Below are 25,156 nucleotides of genomic sequence, written 5' to 3' on the forward strand. Positions count from 1 at the left end.
TTATCATCAGCCTGCTTGGACAAAGACATTCCGCCCAGTGTTACAATCGTGAATACACCGGCATCAAACTGATGTAAAAGTCTTCACCGATTGACAACCAGATTCTGGGATAGTTCCCACTTCGGTCTCTATCAGGTAGAATCCAGATTGACAAGCTTATGCAGCGATACGTGATTTCATGTCAATCTCGATTGCAAACTAATAACAAATATTCTTCTAAATTTGCATTCATATAACAAAAGGTGTAGAGGGTTTGATTGATGGACGATTTAAGGTATTCGAACATTAATAGAATATTAGAGGTAGATGAATAATAAATGGAATATTGTGGGAGAAGAATCTATTCGAGCTTCTCTTGTTCAGCTCAAAATCGATCAATTATTATGCCAAAGGAATTGATATAATATTACAAACCAATTTACTATCATTTTAAACTACTTAATTCATGTCAATTACTTGTGAAATTAAATCAAAACCAATTTCATTCTCAGAATATTCACATAATTCGATCGCATAAAACATATTAACCATTTTCCAATAAATCACAGATCTTATATTGTCAATAAACACATTTTTATCGTGATCAGAAATGAATATTATAATATCATGTAACAAAAGTTTAATACTTGCAGTTTATATGACTCTTTGAATCAGTGGCGAATATAGAATATATTTTTATATATTATATTAATATATATTTATAATCGAGGGGGGGAGTCAAGGTTAAAGTTTAAAAATCTGTGATTTTAAGTAAACACGCCATGATATTTTATATCAGCTTTGTTGCTCATATTCAGAGGATAATTTGCGCTGAACGCCCTTTCTACTCTACTGAGATCACGCTTCTTTACTGTTGACATTGAATCATAGAAAAATTATATTTCCGAACAAACCAAATGGTGAAATCGGACGGAATCAACCCGAACTAGCACGAACTTCAAGAGGAGAGGAAATATCACTGTATGCCGCGGCGATATCTTCGCACATGTTTCATAAAAAAATTCAGATTAATGTACTTATCTTTCTTTATATTCATTATTTCGGGGAGGGGGCCCGGGACCCCTGGGCCCCCTCATATTCGCCCCTGCTTACAATATATATGAGAAAATATCCATTGATAATGCATAATTATCCTTGATAATTGTTAAAAAGCTTGGAAATCATTAGATCTATATTAAAAAAAATAAGCCATTATCTATTCAAATTGTTGACTGGAAAACATTTATCTTCATGCTAATAAGATAAGTATTTTGAAAATACCACCTGAGGAAAGTAAATTGGAGATTGAGGATAATAATTATTTCAATAGTCTCGAATCATTGGATCAATATTATGAGGAATTAATGTCTATCCTCTATTCAGATTGTTGGCTGACGAGCATTGATTTTCATCCCGACGAGACAAGTATTTTGAAAAAGCAATTTAATGTAAATAGCGGTCGATGAGGAGGAAGGGAGGGTGGGGGGAAAACACTGACAGCTGTGGCGCCTTAGTGCTCATAGATAAAGACACATTCCAATATTTCAATAGAAATTTGAATCGAGAGTCGAGGAGCGTAGCGTTGAAGGCGACGCATAAATTATGTGCAATTTTTATGAAGGGGAGCAAGAGGATTGCGGATGCATGCATGCATGAGGCGTGAGGCATGTGGGGAGAATGAGGTGAGGAACGGATGATGCAAGCCATGTGGAACGAGTGAGGAATGGAGAGGATTGTCGTAAGAGAAGGTGAAGATCAGATGAGGTACGAGTAAGGAAGAGTGCAAAAGAATGAGGGAGATTGTCAAAGGAGGCATGAGGAACGAGTGAAGAAATAGTGTCAAGGAATGAAGAAAGCCAAGCATCTCGGCCTTCTTATTGAAGCAAAACAGATTCAGAATACATCGACTGGCGTTGCCACTAGCAAGGGATGATTTCGAAGCGCAGATGCGTTGTTCCCCCGCGTTAAAAGGTTCCAAAACAACCCTCAACCCTCAATCCTGAGGCAGAGCCGTGCAAAGTCCTCCTGCCACATAAGATTACCGATGTGCCGGCATACAAGCCTGTATCCCACATTTCGCACTAATGTTGCGAGACGCACCATCACTCATTCTCTCTACTCTTGCCGCAAATCTTTCCTCTTTGATTTTCCACACATCATCCACATGGTGTGATCCAACTGTCTGTCAATCTTATTCACACAAGTAGCATTGTCCTTATAGAGTTGTTCATGTGAGTTTGAGTTTACTACTCTGTTATCACCTACCTGGTGATTCTATACAGTCTATGAGATAGAATTGCAGTAGGAGTACCCCTCATTCAGGTTCTCCTACAAATGACTATACAGCGTCGTAGTACTACTTTCAGCAGTTTCTCAACGAGAAAAAACTTTGTATCGATTGATAATCACTAATCAATACTTAGCTACTTGGAATTTTGATGAATCCAATGAATATTTAGCCGAATGAGTATTTATATTCTGAATACAGAAATTATTATCAAGTACTGAGTGTTATGCTAGATGATTTATATTTTTCACGACCCCAGTCACACACAACGTCGTTTCCAGGTGAGGAGTACCTACTATGCTATAAAATTATCGTATAATATACATTTAAAGTGTTCGTAGCGAGTTGATTTTTTGAGAACATCTATTTATTGAATACTCCATATCAACAAATTTATAAAACATGGAAATTTAAGAATTATGAGATCACGTTGAATTGAGTTCAGACAATACGACTGATCCATGCAATTGAGATTCAAGGATGGAAAAAACCATTTTATTCGCTCGCTTGTTTTTCGACCACATCCCTATCATTGCACATCACGCACGCTTCATTTTGAATCACCCCAACAAAGCTGCTACAAATGTGTTTTAATCCTTGACATCTATATTGATCACCATCTGAACACACATATCGCTCGGAGCCGCTCTTTAATTTTGACAGATACTGAACACTTCTGGTAACTATTGGAAGTACCTGATGAGTTATAAAATTACTCCTTGAAAATATATTTGTTTGTTACTCATGTTCGACAGCCTTAATCTATCATCCATTATTCACAAATCTTTTCAATTTAAACTCTCCAACATCCATCTGGATCCATCCAGGAAAATTGAATTAGTAGAAGTAAAACCTGGAAAAACTGGAAATATGAGCCATTGAGATACGGTAATAATATAATTGAACCAATAATTTGAATAGTAATTATCACATTTGTATCACTGATATTCATCAGTGATTCATTGAATCACTACCATCCAGATTTACAATTTTAGAATTACGATTTAAGGATGGAAAAAACATTAACAATTCCTAAATCTTAGTGGTTGTGGTTAAACGCAATGGAATGATTGGAATAGATCTAAATCCTCTTATATTTCAAATCAATCACTCAGCATTGCTCCTCATAGTTTGAAAAAATATCATAGAAGTAGTTCTGGAATAGAATACCCATAAAAATGTATGATTCTTCAAAATAGTCAATTTCCCATTCAATCGAATCGAAATTAAACATAATCGAGAAAACCTTCATACTTTTTATTTTATTGTGAAGAATATTCTCCTTTCTTGATCTTCCACCACGCTCTCTTTGAAAAGATGAAAAGTTCGGCAGTCTTGACAAACTTCCTTCTAAGAAGCAGGGGAAACATTCAGATTTTTTCATGCATATTGATAACCCTAATTTAGATTCTCCACGGAAATATTAATTGCCTCAGTTATTATATTCCCATCAAATTAGTTTTCTGCAATCTGTCAATTATTCCATTCCGGAGTTGGTTGTAATGGGAAAGCCACTGGCAAATTGCAATAAATTCTTGATGACAGCGAGCGAAAGCAAACCCAGTACTCAGTATCCTTTAAAATCAATATTATTGGCTTTTCAATTCACCAGTCGCTCTTTCTTGTCTCGTATGTCTCGTCGTTTTTCTATCGATTTTTCGTATCCTTTTCAGAGTTTCAAAAGTCTCAGCAACCAATCTACCTAAAAAACCTAGAATAAAGTGAGCCTTTTCCATATTGAGTTACCTTTCTGAGTGAATTGTTGCTCTTCTCTGTACAAGTATAAAAATCCAATCTCTTATAATTCGGATACATAATCAAATACTATATGTACTGATTATGTATCAATGATTATACTATAAATCAGACTGTCGTAATCAGACCTCCGTAGAGTGCAGATCGTAGCGAATAATTAGTGTAGAGTAGTATTAGTAGTGAAAGTGGAACAAGTTGTGTCAACACCAACTGTCAACAACCAGCAGTCCAGTCAGCAGTTTTTCACAGTGAAAACTACTCAACGTTTTTTTTTTCTGAGTGAAAAGTGTGTCACCAAATTTTTCGTTTGAACATTGCTCTCTTTAAAAATTAGGTTCTGTTTCTTTAAAAAAACAATTATCAAACCATCAATAAATTATGGTGTTTTGGATCTATCAGCCTTAAGATGATCCATTCGCCAATAAATACGCCAACAAAACTACCACCATCCGCGCAGCTAGAATACGAGGAAGAGGAGGAAAAGGATGAAATGAATATGCCTCCCGAATTGCCACCGAAAAGTAAAAACGATAGCGGAATACGTTTCGAGGTACGTTCTCTTAAAAATATACAAGAGAAATTTCTGAAATGGGGGAGTGAAATTTTCTTGAAAAAGAAAGTATCCAGAGAGGACTATGATTCGTTTTTAAATGTGTGCAATGAACTTAACATAAGTATCGAAAGAATAGACGTTAAGCAACATATACAAGATAACAACGCGGAAATGTTTGGAAAAATTCACACTCTGGAGCAGAGTGTGAATAAACTAGCAAGTGAAGTTGCAAAAAGCCATAATAAGCCGATCTCATTTGCTGAGGCCGTGCAACTGCCAAAGAAGAGGACCGCACCTTCTACATTATCGAGTGCCGCCTCCACTGCTGCAGCCAGGGAGTCTCCGCCCCGGACCAAGAAGCTGTCGCCCAAGGAGAATGTGATCATCCTGAAGCCAGCAAAAATAAATGGAACGGAAAAGGAACAAAGCGGAAAAATTCGAGAAACAATAAAGAAGAACATCACCCGTGAACAAAATTTGAACATTAAAAAAGCTGTTGATGTCCGTGGTGGGGGTGTGCTGTTGGTGCTTCACCCAAGGGCCAATAAGGAAAATGTTTTGGGTGATAAGGTCCTGCAACATCCAAACATAAAGGTAAGCGAGCCACAATCCAAATTGCCAAGAATAATTCTGTATCACGTCGCTGCAGATATAACTGCTGCTGAATTGGCAAACGATGTGTATGAGAGAAATCTCGAGTCATCGTCACTGAGTAGGGAAAATTTCTTGAAAAACTTTAGGCCGATTTTTAAAATAGGACCGAAAAACAAAAACACCGTGCACTGGGTAGTGGAGTGCACTGGTGAATTAAGAAAAGAATTTATTAACAAATCGCGGATTGGTATTGATTGGAGGGTGTGCCGAGTTGGAGACTATGTTGCCGTCTCTCGTTGCTTCAAGTGCCAAAAAATTGGACATATCAGTAAGCATTGCACTCAAGCACAAAACACCTGTGCTCACTGTTCCACTACAGGACATGATGTTAAAGAGTGCCCTAATAGAGACAAAAAGCCCTCATGTTTAAATTGCCGCAATGATAAAAAAGCTTTCGATCACAAAGTAGGTGACAGAGAGTGCCCTTCCTATCAAAAAGCGTTACAACAAATAATTGATAGAACTGATTATGGAATCTGAAAGAAAAATATTCAATATACTGAGGATAGATAAAAATAATAGTGATAGTAAAATCAAGCAATCAACCCAACACAAAATGATTACTTTAAATTCCATCCTTAACAAAATTGTTAGTTTCTGCGTAACAACTAATACTGATAAAAGTAAGATAAGTCTGGTTTATAATTTTGGTGAGAGGGTTGATGTTATGATATCTTTTACAAAAATAGGAAATAGTATTAAAACATCCAAAGGACTCTCTCTGCTTAGAAATAAAAAATATTTCTCTCTTGAAGAGTGGAATCGCCTGAATGTGTTACGAGATTCTAATTGTATAAGAGTTTTGTTTTCTGATAAAAACATTCCTATTTTCATATTAAATGATGGTGAAAATGGGGTACTTATTGATCTTTTGAATAGAATAAATGATTGGAGTAAATTCAATTACCCTTTGATTATAGGAATTGATTCTTTTAACAATCTTGGTGAAACTTATTTTGATATTCCTGCCACTGAACTCTTGAGTACTGTCATAGGAGCTAGAGATTTGAAGTTTATTTTTTATTATCGAGGTTATTGTGAAATTAATTTTCTTAATATACCTAAGCTATCTGATAGTCCGGGAGTTGAGTACCCTGTAGGATTCTTTGAAGGTAATAATAAACGTGAAGCATTCATAAACTCTATGATTGAATTACGGACCCTACTTCAAAACACTGATAACGAAAATGCTAAAATATATAAAAATATTCTTCTTAGGATCACGCATAGAAACATGTCAATATCAGGTGATGAACTAATAAGCGTCCTGAATAACAATATGAACATCTATGATAATAATTTGAAAAGATTCCTATTCAAAACAAACTCTAAATACCGAATGGGATATTGCTTGGAGCAGGGTGGAAGTTACGTAGAATTTCAAGAGGATACTTTAAAATTCTCTACTAAAGAACGATATGTTTTAGTCACACGTAATACTACACTTATGCTGAATAGCGAATTAATAAAAACTATAAATAGAATAACTCTTCATGAGTGAAAACTTCCTAAAATAAAGTGGTGTGACGGTGTTCCCGGCTGTGGTAAATCTTACTTTATAGTCTCGCATCATGAGCCTGGCAAGGATCTAGTACTCACTCAAACACGGGCAGGTATTAAAGCAATCCGTGAAACTGTCATTGAAAGGTATGGTCGAAAACATTGTAATCGTCTTAAGCTTGATTACAGGACAGTTGGCTCATATATAATAAATCATAATCAGAATAAAACATACAATAGAGTTTTTATTGATGAAGCTCTACTTATGCATGCGGGTTACATCGGTTTTATTGCTAACTTGAGTGGGGCCTCAGAAATAATTGTAGTTGGTGACGCAAACCAAATACCCTACATTGAGAGAAGTAATTATGCCACAAGATGGCATAAAATTTCAGAATTCTGCGAACCTTTTACAAAACAAACGGTAACTCGTAGATGTCCTATCGATGTTTGTTTTGTCCTTTCCACTGTCTATGAAAATATTACGACGCTTAATGAAAGAGCTATCTCAATTCTGCCTACTTACAGAAATGGGGAATACCATCTGATACAACCCGACACTTTGATATTAACATTCACCCAAGAAGAAAAACTTATGGTGGGTGATACTATAAAGTGGAGAGAGGATGTTGCACTTCACACAATCCACGAAGCACAAGGGCTAACTCATGAAAATGTTATTCTAATCAGAATTAAGTACAAGGAGAATGAAATCTATAACAGCATGCCCCATGCGATTGTTGCCTTGTCTAGACACACTGAAACTTTCAGGTATTTAACAACCAGTCTGGTAGATGATGCTGTGGACAAACTAATTAAAAAACTTAAATTCATAGATAGTGAGGGGCTTGTTGAATGGAACAAGGAAAAGAGAAGTGGACCTGATGATATAAGTTATGAGTGACACTGAAGAGGTTCTTAATATTTTAGAAACAGAAAATGAAACAGATGTAATCGACGATTATTTGAACTATCACTTTCACGAGGACAGAAATAAAGATGCTGAGTGTTTCAATATTATGTCTATGAATATACGTAGTTTGAATGCTAATTTCGATCAGTTTATTTGCTGCCTCAATGAATTGAAAACTGATATTCACATTATAATATTAACTGAGACCTGGTTGACTGCAGATATGCCGTTCATTTTCAACATTCCTGGATATACGGCAATAAATAAGTACACTAAACAGAATAAATGTGATGGATTATGCATGTACATAAAAGATTGCATAGGATTCAATGAAGTTTCACTCGATATCTCTGATGCCAATGTAGTTAGTGCTGACTTAAGAAATGATGATTTTATTGTGAAGGTGATTGGGGTTTATAGATCACCAAGTAATCAAAATATTGATAATTTTCTTAATAGTCTGAGTAATGAAATCAGTAAAATTCCTAATGGAATAAATGTATGTGTGGCGGGAGACATGAATATAAATACACATTCAACTAGTGTTCCTGTTCAAGATTATCTGCATATTTTCAATAGTAATGGCTATAAGTCTTACATAAATGGTGATACCCGAGTAACAACCACAACAAATTCTTGCATTGACCACATTTTTTATAAAAATTCAGGCAACCATTCTATGTTCACTAAAGGAGTTATATTTAGGACAACCATAACTGACCACTACGCGGTTGTACTGAACTTGGTGAAGGTCCCTATCAATAAGGATAATAGAAACGTATTGATAAACACATTAACTAGAACCAACTATCATGCACTATTGGAACGCATAAGGAATGAAGATTGGGGAGAAATCTATACCGTGAATGGAAGCATTGACACTATTATGGATAAATTTGTCGATCGTTTGACCAGTCTCATCAATCAATGCAAGAAGGTAAAAGTGATACCTAACAGACTTCGTCCCCTGAAGCCCTGGATATCTGAAGGCATCATAAGATCAATAATCACGCGGGACAAAATGCATTCTAGACTCAGAAGAGATCCTAATAACAATATCTTAAAGAATGAATATAAGGCTTATCGTAATGGTTTGAATAAGATCATAAATCATGCAAAGGAAGTCTACTATAAAGGGAAAATTGAAAATTGTAATAACAACAGCATGAAGTTGTGGAAGTGCATAAACGAGGTTATAGGTGAGGCCAGTATCAAGGAAAAGAGTACTGAACTTGATGCTCACTCCCTCAACAATTATTTCACAAATGTGGGTAAATTACAAGCTCAAACTATCAATATCCCTGATAATACTGGTGATCGATTTCCTGCAATACAGATCGATAATACGTTTTTTATGAGACCAACGTGCCCAGTTGAAGTTGAGGCAACTATTAAAAATCTAAAGAACAACTGCAGTCCTGGTATTGATGGTCTAGGTAATATTACGCTGAAGAAAATAGCCAATTTTATATCTCAACCTCTCGCTTTCATTTTTAATAGATGCTTTGAGGAGGGATATTTTCCCGAGCACCTCAAATCAGCCAAAATAAAACCTCTATTCAAACAAGGTGACCCGACTAATCCCTGTAATTATAGACCGATTAGTCTTATCAGCAACCTTGCTAAAATAATGGAGAAACTAATAAAGTCAAGAGTTGTTTCTTTCTTGAATCTTAACAAAATAATCAACAAGAACCAATTCGGTTTCCAAAATAGTAAAAGTACATCTGACGCTCTAATAAAATTCATCAATACTTTATCTGATAAAATAAACTCCAATAAGAAAACTATTGCGGTCTTCCTAGATATACGCAAAGCTTTTGATACAATACCTCATAATACTTTGTTCAATAAACTAGAGTCCTATGGTTTCAGAGGAGTCTCGCTTAAATTGTTCAAAAGCTATCTGAGTAATAGAACCCAGTCCCTAACCATAAATGATCAATCTAGTGTAACTAACTTAACTTCTTATGGTCTTCCTCAAGGTACTGTACTTTCTCCCATCCTTTTCATACTCTATGTAAATGACTTTTTAAATTTAAGACTTCTAAACTCAACTGTGATATCCTTTGCAGATGATACTGCAGCTATTTTTCACGGAAATTCATGGAATGAAGTTCATACTATAGCTGAAAATAATATGCTTTTAATTAAGAAGTGGTTAGATAAGAATACCTTAAGTTTAAATATTGAAAAAACTAATTACATTACTTTCTCTGCAAATAGAGTAGGGCAGCCTAACGAGAATCAAGATTTGAGACTCCATTCTCAGTGCAATTTAAACTTGGGTAATTGTGATTGTCCCACCATTAAAAAAGTCAATAATACTAAGTATTTGGGAATTATAATTGATGAAAACCTTAAATGGGATGTTCATATTAAATACATATGTAGAAAAATTAGATATTTATCCTTTAAATTTTACCAAGTTAACAGAATTCTTAATAAGAACCACCTGAAAATGATGTATCATGCTCTTGTCAAGTCAATTCTGCAGTATGGCATAGTTGTTTGGGGAGGCTGTTTCAACTGTCATATTGCTGAATTATTTGTAGCACAAAAACTGATAATTAAAACTATATTAAACAAACCCAGGCTCTATCCAACGGATATGGTTTTTAGTGATTTTGAGGTCATGACTATACGTCAATTATACATAAAAACCGTAATTGAGTACTTAATAAAATATAGATCCGATTTTCCTCTCACAATAAACTCTACTCTTAATTATTATAATCTAAGGGCCACTGCTAACAAATATGTAACCTATAACACTAATATTGAATGTATAAGGAGGCAATTAATTTACATAGGTACTAAAATAATAAACCTCATTCCGAATCACTTTCTCATGGACAATAAGATCAGCGGAAAAATTAAACTGGATATAAAAAACTGGACATACAGTAATTTCTTCTTCCATTTAGATATATGACTCGAGATTTCTGCTCCAGCATTTTTTTTTTTTTTTTTCATTAGTTTTTTACTGTTAAAATTAAACTTGAATTAAAAAAAAAACACTTTTGAAGTGAAAATACACTTACTTTTGTAGTGACGATCGTTTCGACCTGTTGTTGGTCATCATCAGACTGTCCTTATTTTGTGGAGTAGGTTGTCGATAAGAGTGGATGAGTATCCATTTTGTTGGGCAATGAATTTGATCGTGTTGAGCTCTTGATTGTAATCAAATTGTGTCATTGGGATATTCAATAGTCTGTTGATCATGTGGTGGAAAGCTGCAAGTTTATGTTGGGTTGGGTGGTTGGAGGTATTGTGAATTTTACTGTGTCAGTTGTGGTAGGTTTCCTGTATATTTTAAATGTTTTGAAAGTATGGTTTTGTTTAAATATGGTGATGTCCAAGAAATTGATTGTACTATTTTTTTCAAGTTCTATGGTGAAGTGCAAGTTTGGGTGTATTTTGTTCACTTTGGAGTGAAATATTTCAGTTTGCCTGGTGTTTCCTTTGTATAAAATGAAAATATCATCAACATATCTATACCAGCTGATGATTCTGTCAAACTTATTGAGAATGTGTTTTTGTTCAATATTGTGGATGAAGATCTCAGCTAAAATGCAAGAAATGGGGCTCCCCATGGGGAGACCGTTTGGCTGGAAATAATATTGGTTATTGTAACAGAAGTAATTCTGTGAGGTGACTAGGTTAGTGAGATTTACAATTTCATTGATATGTTCAGGTGGTGTATTATTCTGTTCCAGCATTGTTTTAAGGAATTTTACAGTTTCGGGAATTGGTACATTGGTGTATGAATTTGAAATGTCTAGTGAAGCTATTGTGGAGTTTTGTGGTATTTGGATTTTCTGAAGTTTTGTGGTGAGATCAATGTTGTTTTTCACTGCAGTATGATTATGAAAAGTTATGTTGTATCTTATCTAGTACTTTGGCTAGTTTGTGAGCAGGTGCTGGTGTGTGATTGATCAGTGGTTTTATTGGTGCATCTTGTTTGTGTATTTTTGGGAGGGCGTTGAGTCTGGGTGCTTGTGGGTTGATTTGTTTGAGAAACTTTTTCTGGTTGTTTGGGATTATGTGCTTGGTTTGGTTGATGGCATCTTTTATTTTTGTTTGATATGTGTGAGTTGGGTCAGTTGAGAGTTTGACATGTTATTGTCATTGATGAATTTGTCTACTTTCTTGTCCATGTCTGTTTTATGCATTATAACTGTGATGTTGCCTTTGTCAGCATTAGTGATGAGCTGATGACTAGGTTGTGTTGTTTCTGCTTGTTTTTTATGCTTTTCAATATCATGTGTTCTGGGTTGGTTTTTTCTGAGGGCTTGAAATTGTTTCTGTTACTTGTTATGTCCTGTCTCAGTATTCTTGGTCAGGTAGGGTAGTGTTTTGTATTGCAGTCTCTGTGTTTATTATGGTATTGAATAATTGATATTGTGAATTAGGATTGTTTGTTTTGATGTTGTGTTTCAATCCTTTGTCTAGTAATTTCATTTATGTTTTTGTGAATTCTATTCCAGTGTTGTTGATTGTTCTTTTGTGAAAATTATGTGTGGATGATACAGTTGGGTTCTGGGTATTCATAAGTTGAGTTAGTTTAAGGTTGTGTTTGGCTTTCAACTTGTTTTTCATAGAATCTATAATTTCTTGATTGTATGATAATATTTCATTAAATTCTATATGATGTAGTTCTGAACTCAGTTTTAAATGAAGATGGTATGCTTTCTGGTTGAGGTTATCTTTCTGTTTGTACAAATGTTGAATGTACAGTTTCTGAGCTTGTTTTTTAGTTTTTTTAACAGGGGGGTTTTCATTTTTTATACTGATTCTTGCATAGTTAGGAATAATGTTATTGTGTAGACAAAACTGGTTGAATGAAATGGAAAGGGATGTTTTCATAACCTTGATATGAGTGTTCCTGTATGCATGGATCCATTTCCTCCTCTCAGCGTGATTACTCTGTTGTATATCCATACTTTTTCACTGTTAAAATTGAACTTTAATTTCAAAAACACTTTTGAAGTGAAAATACACTTACTTTAAGTGTATTTCCACTTCAAAAGTGTTTTTTAAAATTCAAGTTTATATTATTTTATTAATTTTATGTTTTGTTATCAACTTCTCATGTGTATTAAAACTTTTAGAACATTTTCATATGCGAATAAATCCTTATTTGGATCAACCAAATTAACATTTTCATGTAGAGTTACTGAGAAGGATATTCTGAGTATTCTATTCAAAGAATGGACATATGAAGCCAATCTCATAGTACTTCTGTATTGCATTTTTCTCCCATATCATGGACAGTTAAATAATAATGATTTTAATTCATATATTTTGTGAATTAATCTGAATCTTTACTGTTTTGTGAGCTATTATACATGTGTAAAAGCCTGTTTATATTGTAATCTGCATGAATACAGCACTAGATGAACCAATCAATTATTCTACAAGAATTACACTGTTTAATTCCACGTGCATCATTCAACTTCTTTATCTTCGTCAACCAATCAGCACTCCAATAGTTTAGCTCAGGAACAGCTCAGAACATAATCTGATCAGCTCAGATCGCTCAGGAACAGCTTCAAGCCGATATACCAGTTTGAGAAGCGGACGCTTATCCTCATCCAGATTTGAAATGGACCAATCTCGAATTCAACTCGTACGCTGTGTTCCCTGAATGATAGAACCATGTCCGGATAATACTAATTGATTCGTGTGTTTAATTACCTTGGATGATTATTGATAGGAACTAATAGACTCATGTATGTTGTAACAGAGCAGCTGGCTTGATGGAGAGTTCTACCAAACTGAATGAAACCAAATGATGATGGAATGGTTGGTTCTACTTCCAGCCCTTGTTTGGTTCCACTGCACGTTATGGTGATGTCTCCGGAAGCTATCAAACGCTAGAATGAACTCAAATTCGCAAATCCATCTGCACACAAAATGGACACACTTTGATACAAAGCTGTGTCATTCCCATTATCAGATTTACTTCCAATTTGACGACCGAATTTCATTGCACTCTAAAGCTATGTATGGTAAACTATTGGATAGGTAAACTACTTGCATTTCTCATTGTTTTATTCATTTAATAACTGACTCCCTCCAAAATTATGCAGAAATCGAATGAATGGGAAATGCAATTGACTATTTTATAATTATGAAATATGAGGATTAGTTATTAAAAATAACAAATTAAGTCATATTATTGGAGCGTATCGTATAGTGATATTATTTCACATTCTATATTTCTTTTATCAATTTCCAACGAAGTCTTGATAATATTATAATGAAGGTTAAATCAGCTTAGGAAGATATTATCGGGATAAAATTACTCGAATGATTGAATTTATCAATTGTGAAAATGTTTATTATATGTACTTTAGAGTCTCTGGAGTATACAAGTAGATGAGAGTAGTTCGTGAATTACAAAGTCGTTAAATTAGAATTAAAAACTGTATTCCGGACCACCAGTGAAACTCCATCAACACCTAAGCACCAGAAATATATATATATTGCTAGAGAAATTACAATGATTCTAAAACAAAATTTATACTTTTGAAAGAATTCCATAAATCATAGATTGATGATTTTTCAAACATCTTTGAAGAAGCGAAGAGTCTTTGTAAATCTTCTGTTTCATATTGTTTCACCTAAAATTTTTCTCTGGGAAAATCAAAGTATATGGATGATTGAGTAGGTGAGATAAGTAACGCCGGTGTTCGGTAACAACAGGTTGGATTAGCAAGAATTATTATTATATGCGGAAGCACGAAACACAATTTATTTTGCTGTTGCTTATCTGCAAGGCTTTTTTGGGGGATGAGACACTAGTAGTCAATGTGGTGAGAGGGGGTGAGAAGTTTAGGGAAGGGGCATCCATTTTTCGGCGGGCACTTTATATCGTCTCACCTACGGCGGATTAAATGTCGTTCGCCCTTCACCCAGTATCGCGTCCATGCACAAGAAGCAGTAGACCTAACAGCGGTATGAGTTTGGACGGAATGAGGCATTTCTATTCCAAGTCAGCCACCGAAAATATTTTTCAGGCCGGCTATTGCCGCTTATTTCATCATTTCGTAAACAAGAGATTGCATCTAGCCGGGGAGACGGTGGAAACTCCTGCTCTGACGACCCTAATAAATTGAAGATTTCCAGATAACCGGAAGTATATGAGGATGGGTAGAATCACGACAAGTGTAAATCGTGTCTGGGATCTCTTCACGTTGTGGATATGTATCGTTCGTGATGGTCAATCTTTTTTATTCTCTCTTCCCAGATACAAAAGACTTATTTCCTCACAAAAAAATAATAAACCAAATACTTGAGGTCATGGAGGTCAAGAAAGGTGCAGAAATTTATTGGTTGTTTTTGTATAACTAATGGGATGAATTTTCCTTGAACCATTCTAATAATTTTGTTTAAACTGTGTACTTTCACTTGCTCAGCATTAAAATGAACAATTCGAGTGACGTTGTTCTATGGAAACTCGTGTCAAGTGTTGGAAGGAAGCGTACTGAGACTTGGATCGTGCATTTAGATATTTGATGCGGGGATTCAATTGACATAATGCGTTCCCAAGTTCTGAAGTCATCTTCTTTGGATGAGGAAAGCCAAAGTGGAAATTCCTCTCCGCAAGAGTTTAAATTGCATTAAGCCTGGGGTTGAAGAACGACAAAACGTGTTTCACCAACTCAACTTCACTAAACTCATTCCTTTTCCTTTTGATTATGTAGGATATACTCCATTCTACTCAAAAAGGAATAATAAATAGTGTTTTGGTGAAATCAGCAAGAAGTACTCTAATAGTAATTCATGAAATATCTTACTCCATCTATCAATGAACAATGGTACCAGATCATCATTTGAGAGAGAATTTAAAATACTCGTGGATCATCATTTTTGAGAGAAAATTGTTCAATTAAGGAATTCCAAGTTGGAATAGTAAATCTATATTGATGATAAAGTTATGGCACTTCTTGGACTGAACTACGAACCACTACTTTTTACCTAGAATTTCACTTATTCAGCATATTATGTCCCTTGTGTTAAGTGTTATATGGGCAGTCGATGATGTTCGAACAAGAGTAGCGGAATAGTATCTTAAGTCACGAGTACGGGAAGGGGCCTTTTGCAGGCGAGAATGATGTTTCTAGTCGAGGCGTTAGCGGAGACTAGAATTTTATTTGAGCACTGCAAAAGACATTCACGTCCAAGTAACTTACACTATTCTTTGTCATAATAATCTAGAAAAGAATAATTGAGAAACAGAAAACATTATATGCTTGTGCTGACATTACTACATGCATTCTATAAACATAACCTAGTTTACAAGTTTCGAATCAGGAATTTCTTGATTGTAGTTGACAAAACTTCCACCTAGAGCGCTAAAAGACGGTTCATTGTACCAGTTTTGCCGTTCCTAATTCGGAACTAGGAAACATACTCGACTGTAAAGAAAACGTATGATTTTATTGAGTATAGTATGCTGTAATGAGAATCATATGTTCATTTGTTCTACAATCAGCTGTTTACCAGCTTAAGTAAATAGTTACTTACTAACAGTGAATTCGTATACAATGATACTTAAATACATAGTTGATTATTATATTGAAATGATAGACTATTATTGGTTCAAAATCTCGAATTGAGGTTGATGGACAACTTCTGCCCACAGTGTGTTATGAGGTTGGAATATTTATAATATTGTCCAGGTTTGCAAACACGTAACAAGAAGCAGGCGCTGAGGAATACAAATTATGGTAATATGTGATGAAGTAGCGACGAACCAGTTATCGTAGGATGAATTAATTGCAGTGAAACTTGCATAGTCATGGTTAAGAGTGAGGGGTCAAGTGGAGCTCGTTAGTCGGGTGGAGCATGTCCACCCATAAACAAAATTTCCCCTTATTCACATTACCCTACCCTCTTCACTCTTTCAACGAGTGCGCACCCAGCAGACTCCAAATTAGAAGCACAAACTCTAGCAAATGTTGTTGAAAACTCTGTAAATAGAAAAATTCCAGAAAGATGGACATGGTCAATGGTTAAGATCGCCAATTTCGTTTCAAAATTGACCTGATTGAAAATAAAATCTAATTCTATTGTTGACTTCCAGAACAGTTTATTGTTTATTATTTTGCCACCATTTTCTCCTATAGAACTCAAACTATCCCAAAAATAGAATTCGCACTCCTAGATTTCACTGAGGTCAATAAGAGAGCTAAATAAAGTCAAATATCAACCACTCTTGTTTTTCTAAAAGTACTTTTTGTCAGACGAAAGTCTCAACTGTTCTTGTTCTTGATAATAAGTTGTTAGTATTAAAAGTAAGGTTGGTTGTGTTTATACAATGAGCTCTTTCCCCGTTAATAGGATGAACACGAAACACTATTTTCGATTCAAGTTGGAGATATTTGAGGGTCGAAAAGATCAGTTATTAATAATGGCAGGAGGAAGGGCTTAGCACATCAATGAGTAATTCGCCCTAATGAGAGCTCGGCACACAAAGCAGTCGTGATAGGGCTTCCGGCGAGCCATTAATCTTTTAAATTATCATTGTAATGATAGTAGGCTACTGAGATATCTCCCCATTTCAAAAGACTATTGATCGTGGAGTGGTCCAGCCAAGTAAGCCAGCTCTCGCAGACTTCAATTGCGACTGTTTCTCATCTAAAATGAAAAATCAATTACATTTTTTCATGAATTGCAAGTTGTTGATTCAATAGAAATTGATATGATTGAATCATTTTCAATTTTCTTTTTATTTTTCATTCATCTATTGATCAATTAATAATCTTTATGAAAATACATTCTTTCCTCAAAATAACTCAAAATTTACTTTTTGGTTGTAGGTAGTTCGGAAGATCCGGAATTTGTGGAGCAGATCGAAAATATCACAGTTCCTGCTGGGCGAAACGTAAAGTTGGCCTGCACAGTGAAAAATTTAGGGACGTTCAAGGTTTGTATTGAATGCCATTCATTGATATTTTTCTACATAGTGAGTCTCCCAAATTTTTTCCACTCATTCTTTCACTTACACACGAATCGCGTAATTTTTCTGATTTGGATTGAAAATAATTATCCATCTTGAGAAAAATTAACAATGTTTTTTCAAATCAATCAAAGTTCGATTGCTGTTCACTAATCGATTTTTTTATATATGTTCTTCTGTATAACAGCTCTCTACACGTTGATACTAGAAGTCTGTAGTTCTAAAGTATCGTTAAAGATGCACTATTGAATTTAGTTTATAAATGGCTAGGAGAAAATCTTTTAAATCAACTTCCCTTCTCGTCTTCCAACTGTTGACTGTCCTTGTTGATCACAATCTGCCGATCATTAATTCTTTCTTGTTGAAAGACGTCCTTTGCAATCTTCCCAATCTCTATGTCAAGTGATGTTGAGTTGTCAATGAACTGTTCAAGACGTGCGGATGAAGTGAGAAGAAGCTAGAAACAGAGTTGAAAGGAAGAAAGATTCAAATAATGTATGAAGAGAGCGAGGACAAAAGAGAATGCAAGCACAAGGTTACAACTGGAGGAGCAGAGATTTGAGCAGGAAGCGGGATTCGAAGGGGATTGGGAAGGGGAAGGGGAAGGACTGGAAAGCGTCGTCGACAGAGGGTTAATCTAGATCGTGTTTCGATCAGACATTCACGGCAGAGGTGATGGAGTGTCTAGCAGCCCTTAACGTAAACTCGAACTTACTATCACCACCTGTTTAAACGGATCTCATCTGATCGTCATTCCCCTGACTTCCCCTCATTCCCCTGAAAGTATTAAAATTCCTTATTCTCAATCATACTAGTTGGCTTTGTAACTAAAAGTTACTCTCTCTTTTTTCTCTCCCAATATGTAGTGCCATATGCAGGGAGAAAATAATTTCATGCAAAACGTCCTTCTCCTGAAAACCTCGATGTAAATACTATTTCAATTGATGTGATCAATACTCTATCCATGTAAGCTTTTCTCTATTGATGAGAATCTTGAAATCACTCTATATTCTGCTAGTGCATATGGTTCCCTTCCCACAAAGTAATAGTTTTTTGACGTTCGTGAGTTGAATTTTATCCAGACATTGGTTGTGAAAAAGCCAATTCAATTCAATCTCCCAAGAAATTTGCTACAGTAGTTAAAAGTTTCTCGTGCGATGTCTCTTACCTAGAAAGTTTCACTTATAACATCATGTTGTGTGAACTTATCCACTATAGTGTGTTGAGTCTACGAATCTTTATTTACAAAGATTCACGAATATCATTTTTCCATTATCATATTGCTGATGTGCTTCTTTTATTGATAGACTGAATTATGCGACCATGCGAGTGGATAATAGAGAGGTTATTTAATTGACTATACTTGGTTGAAATTAAACTTGTAAGTAGGTGCCAAATCACTGAGAGGTGATAAATCATTCTGGGTGGGTACAAACCAAGTAAACGTCAACTTTAAAATATTTTTCAACGCATTGTCAATCAGTATGCATACACAATGAGAAATAGAATTCGGTTAAATAGTACCGATTCGAAATACCATTCATTTAATTATTGAGAATAGAATTTAAAATGTCCAGTCAGATTTTAGTAGAAGTGACTGAATCCTGAAGATGAACTATTGACAAATTATTTGCATTTTACTATGCAACACACATTATTCGACGTGCATATTTCCACTCTGTGTCGGTAGAGTTGTCAGTTGAAATGAGGTTTGTGAGTTGGTCGTGTGAACAATGCGAGAAATCCTGGAAAGATAGTAGTTGGGAGGGTGCGAAGGCGACTCACAGCACAAGATAGGGCGCTAGTCTGCATCAGATTGCTGAGAAACCCATTACGGACACGTCGAGCGTAGAGAGGCCTTGGAACTGGTCAAGGGACGGACGGTGGCTAATGCATGGCTGGTCCCTTCGCACTCCTGTCCCAAAGCCAAATTAAAAACGGCCTGTCGTCCCTCGTCCGGCTGCTGGCTCGCACAGTGCATCACCAATCGTATTCGACCTGAGAAAGGCCGATTTTCACTCTATTTTACCGCATTTCCAACACTTCCAGTTCCAGGCCTATGATGCGCTCCTATTCTTTCTTGTTTCAACTTTTATTTTTAATTGAAGATTTCTCGGCTTCATGACTAATTACAGAAGCATATAACTACTAATTTTTTATACTGTTTCTAATCTTCATGACTACATTTTAACTTTATAAAATGTTCCCTCAGTGCTGAATAAATTTTGAAACTCTCTTGCTTCATTCCTTGGATAGTTTAGCACTTTGAAAATGGTTCTCCTATACAAAATTTTATTAGAAACTCTGTTTTCTTATCGATAGTATGATATTGAAAACTTTGATTTTTGTGAATAGGAAAAGCTAAATGTAGAATAAAAAAGTTCTTCAAACGCCTAGACTGTATGATTACTCTCTTTCTATGAATTCAGAAAATAATACTTTTCTTTCACTTTTTCTTTCCCCCCTCTGCCACTACATTGTAGGGGTACCAGCCTTAGTCCATCTCCTCCTCGTCGTGTCCTATTTTCTGCCATTCTTCTCATATCTCACATCGTCCTGCCTCTCTCCCCACCACACAAAATAATACTCTTGTAGTGAATTTATCGAATCACAATCAACATATTATGAATACATTAATTCGAAAAACTATTTTCCGATTTCGAATTGAGAAAACCTAATTCTTGTATATCTTCTCAAAATTGAAAATCCACGAATAAAGAAAGCTTTATTCGCGCCCATTCTGAATTTATCACTCAATGCGTCAACAGTTTTTGGCCAAGTTTAAGCTTGTTGTTCTGTCATGTCTACTATATTTTTGTTATAAAAAATCATAACTATTCCCACACTCGATGTTTAAACTATGAAAAATAAGGACCACTTTTCGATTGAACCGAAATGTGATTGAAATAGGTATGTAACGTTTCATAATGCAATTAATTTTAAGTTCAGCTAGTGCTTGGTTGTTAATATCCGTTTCACACCCATTGCAATCCGCCTCGAATGTGATGAATAAGATTCAATTACTGTTTTTTTATTAAGGAGAATTCCCACTCCATATATCCTGGAAATATGCAGATTGCAGTTCAAAAGATATAATTGCAGCTAACCGTTCGGAGAATTGATATAATATGCCTATTTGGGTGAAGAATTAATGGTAGACTTATGGGTGGAATATTAAATTGTTTTTCAAGTAACCAGTCATAATTTCGAATGCACTATCACTTCCCATCAGAGATCAAGCCTATGTCAGATGTCTGTTAGAAATAGATTACTGTAGTGAGCCAGGAAAAGTACGTGTTTATCCATCAACATCTTGACTTCGATTATTGTGACTGTACTTCTCGAGAGAGAAATCAATAAACCGACTGAAGAAGTAGAAATTGATAGAACAGGCTTTGTCATGAAATATAAGGGGACGCCCCGCTGTTCACAGCCCGGAATTCGGGGAAACAAATCTTGGTCTGTCGATGGCCGGCCGGATGAAAATGCTCCACTCTTCGGTTTCAAGTTCTGGACTTCTCCACATCTAAACTCACCACTCCTGAACAATAGTCAGGCTTACGATTGGTTCTTAAAAAAAGCAGCTTGCTTTGCTGTTCCGAAATAGAAGCAAAGGAGGAGTGGGAGGAAGATTTCCGTTTCGTAGCATATAACATACATTCTCATTTCAATGCTCCAATGATTCTTGTAATTCAATAGATTCCTGAAAATGCATATCATTGTTCCAAAACAATATTGGACTGACATCATGTAATTCCTTCTAAGAAAAATCAGAATCTTTCATGTGTTTATTATTTCATCTTTGCAGTTTTCTTCCTTCCTATTCCGGAATATTGTTACTTCTCATCCCTTGGAATGGGGTTTGAAGATGTGTTACCCTAAATGTGCAGGACTACCCACTTGCATGGTATATAATACCAAGTATCTGAATAGTTCTTTCAATGGTTCAAATTTTTGAAAAGCTATTCTTCTTGATCATTCCAGCATGATAATCATGATATTGGATACATTGTGACTAAAGAAACTCATATTGTGGAACTTATTGAACCAACAGTTCACATATTGAAAATCAAAGCCTATATTATATACTATAACCGTCACTTTATATCTTTCCCTATAGATGATTCAAATCTATTATCCTTCACTTCTCTATTCTTCTTCTTTTGGTTCCTATCCGTTCCGGATGTTGGCAACCATTCTGGCTATGATGACCCTGTTGACTGCTGCCCTGAACAGCTGTGCTGTGCTCATTCCATACAATGTCCTCAGGTTCCTAAGCCACGATATTCTCCTTCTACCAGGACCTCTTTCACTTTCTACCTCGCCCTGCAATACAAGTTGGAGTAGCTCGTATCTGCTTCCATTTCTCATTATATGTCCGATATATTGGAACTTCCTTGCTTTTACAGTATTGAGAATTTCTTTTTATTTCCCTTTCCATTCTTCTTAGAATTTCTTCATTAGAGACATTGTCCACCCATGACACCCTCAGCATCCTCCGGTAGAGCCACAATTCAAATACCTCTAGTATGCGCTCAGTCGCAGCTGTCAATGTCCATGACTCTACACCATATAGAAGAACGGAGAACATAACACCGAAGAAATCTAATTTTCGAATTAACTGTCAAATCGTGACTTTTGAACATGGTACTCATTTTGGCACCCAGGTGAATGTATCTATTAACTTGTTCAACTGGCTTCTCTTTAATTGTAAGATGACATCTTGAGACATTTTTCTTGATGATGTCCATTAACTTTGTCTTATCTGTATTGATATTCAACCCATGTCTCTCACTACTTTCTGTCACTCTGTCCATCAGCATCTGTAAATCTTCTAAACTCTCTGCAAAAATGACTGTGTCATCAGCAAATCTAATGTTGTTGAGATTCTGTCCATTCATAGGAATGCCCACTTCTACATCTTCCAACAATTCTCTGAAGATGTACTCCGAATAAATATTGAATAACAATAGAGAAAGCACACATCCCTGTCTCACTCCTTGCTCAATTTTTATACCCTCTACACTGTCATCCTCCAAAGTTACTGATGCTGATTGGTTCCAGTACAAGTTTTTTTTTATTATTCTGAGATCTTTATCATCCATTCCAGTCATTTTCAATATCTCAACTATTCTCTCATGTTGAACCCTGTCAAACGCCTTCTGATAATCCTTAAAGCATGCATATATATCCTTGTTCACATCTCTTCATCTTTGGAATAGCACCTGGATACTGAATAAGGCCTCTCTTGTTTAAACAGAATCCCTAAACCCAAATTGCGTAGCTGACAATTTCTCTTCACAAAGCTTGTAAATCCTTCTATGTATTATTTCCAGGAATATCTTCAAGAGATGACTCATTAGGCTGATGGTTCTATATTGATCACATTTTCTAGCTCCCGCCTTCTTTACCAATGGAATAAACTCTGACTCCAGCCACTTTTCTGGAATGCTTCCATTGACATATATATACGGTTGAACAAAGAAGTAAGCCATTTAATATTATCATCATCTAAAAGTTTCATAAACTCTGCCTGGATGTTATCAGGGCCTGTTGCTTTACCAGCTTCATCTATTAACATTTCTTGCCCCGTTCCGCAGATTATATTGAGAAGCACTGCTTTCTCATCATGAAATAGTTTTCTATATGTTTTTTCAACATCAGTTTGACTCTCCTTGACAACAACAATTATTCCATTTTTATCCACCAGTCTATTCAATGATCTTCTTTTAATTCTACATATAGCATTGATTCTCTTATAGATGTTGAAATTGTCGTTACGTGCTTGGAGAGTTTCTATCTCGATACATTTATTGGTTATTTCTTTTTCTTTAGCTTCCCTTATTTTCTTCCTGATGATTTTTTTGATATTTTTTTATTCTTGAGGATTGTTTTTTAAAGTCCTTCTTTCCTCAATCATCTTAAGAATGTCATTTGTCATCCATGTCTTATCCACAATGGAAGCTAATGCTACCACCTCTTCTTCAACACAGGCCATATTGGCAATCAACCGAACATCCTCATTCTGTCTTGATTCCACTTCACTTCTCAAGTTTGGCTCCATCAATTTATTCATATCATAACTCGGTTTACACTTCTTGATTACCTTGTTTAATTTGACCTTGGAATCGCCCACTAACAGAGTATGATCTGATTGTAAATCAGCACTTGGGTATGTTTTTGCACTGGTTTTTGCACTTCTCTATTGATTCTCATTAATATTATTATGAATATTCAGAAGAAACAATAGTCCTTCACAAACACAATGGAGAGTAATTATCGTTAACTTGAATTCAGAAAAAAACATTTACCTACCGGTAGAATTCATTCCATGAAAATCTTGATTGATAATCATTCATCCATAATAATTTATTCATTCATTGATAGAGGCACAATCATGTAGATTATCACCCGGGATAGAATAATCGATAGAGAACATCGCAGGCTCAGCCTGAAACAGTTCCTTCCTAGAACTTTGATAAATTAATAACATGTTGAAGTGAGGTCACATTTATTATTCTCATCTCTTTCACAAGAGTATTCTGATTGATAAAGGTTTTCAGAAATTGTTTGAACCCCTTCAATAGCCATATCGAGCTCCATATCTAGAGCTTACGGTATTCTCGGTGTTTTGTTGCAACAGCAATTCAACGTGCAAAATAAAAGATGATTAAAAGAGTAGACAATAGCTGCAGCATGGTGCGAAGCTGCACAATATCTCGGCCGGTATGTGAGTGCACGAAAAGCAAACACAATTACGTGCACTATCTTCCCCTTGCATGTAATGAATGCCTTCGCCCTTAATGATATTGCCATACTTCTTGTAAGCCAAGCAGATAAATAACTTGCCGCCTCACTCCACGTGTTGAATGAGGCACAGCGATTTTTCAACCTGTTATACTTCAACATGATTCACGAAAAATTTGTGCAAATAAACCTGAGAGCTATGCGCTGTGAAATGAGATTCATGCCGCACTTGAAGGAGATTATGAAAGCAGTTTACTTTCTCCGTTTATGTATTGCTTTGAAAAGCTTGAAAGTTGAAAACATGTTGTAACATTATTCACAAAAAAATCCATTTTCTATAGATATATTATCGTTTTCAAGAATGATGAGTAGGAATATAGATCACATATTGCTTTGGAGATAATTGATTTCTTGTAGTTCGTTAATTTTCAAAGAGGCTTAAGTTCAGTTTTCTACCACATTACTATCCAATCTCATCCATATTACTATGCAGAATTATTGCACCCACATCAGTAATAAACTCGCATCATTAACATGAGATAATATAATACAATGAGTGTGTACTCAAACTAGATGAATAGAGAAATCTGGTATTGTCATTGGTGAAAGATTGTACATCAACAAAATAACGAAGAAATGCATGGAATTCAAACTACCTAAACTACCTCGGCAAAATCTCCAAAAGCAAACTGTTCAATATAAGCGGACAGTAACTTGCCTATTTCAGGTGTTTTTTCTCTCTCTACTCGAAATAGGCTACAACACAATCAGGATATTATTGGTGAAAGCACAAAACAA

General features: G+C 35.5%; 1 protein-coding gene across 2 annotated transcripts in view; it reads left to right on the forward strand.

The window, feature by feature from the left end:
• The window catches only part of LOC111054892 (lachesin), a 172,576-nt gene that overhangs the window by 74,321 nt on the left and 73,099 nt on the right, over positions 1-25,156 (forward strand). For both annotated transcript variants that reach the window (XM_039421078.1, XM_039421079.1), the window contains exon 2: positions 17,472-17,578. In XM_039421078.1, the coding sequence (XP_039277012.1) occupies positions 17,472-17,578 (107 nt within the window). The remainder of the gene's footprint in view (positions 1-17,471; positions 17,579-25,156) is intronic.

The sequence above is a fragment of the Nilaparvata lugens genome, chromosome 2, assembly GCF_014356525.2.
Source record: "Nilaparvata lugens isolate BPH chromosome 2, ASM1435652v1, whole genome shotgun sequence".
In the NCBI taxonomy this organism is placed as follows: Eukaryota; Metazoa; Arthropoda; class Insecta; order Hemiptera; family Delphacidae; genus Nilaparvata; species Nilaparvata lugens.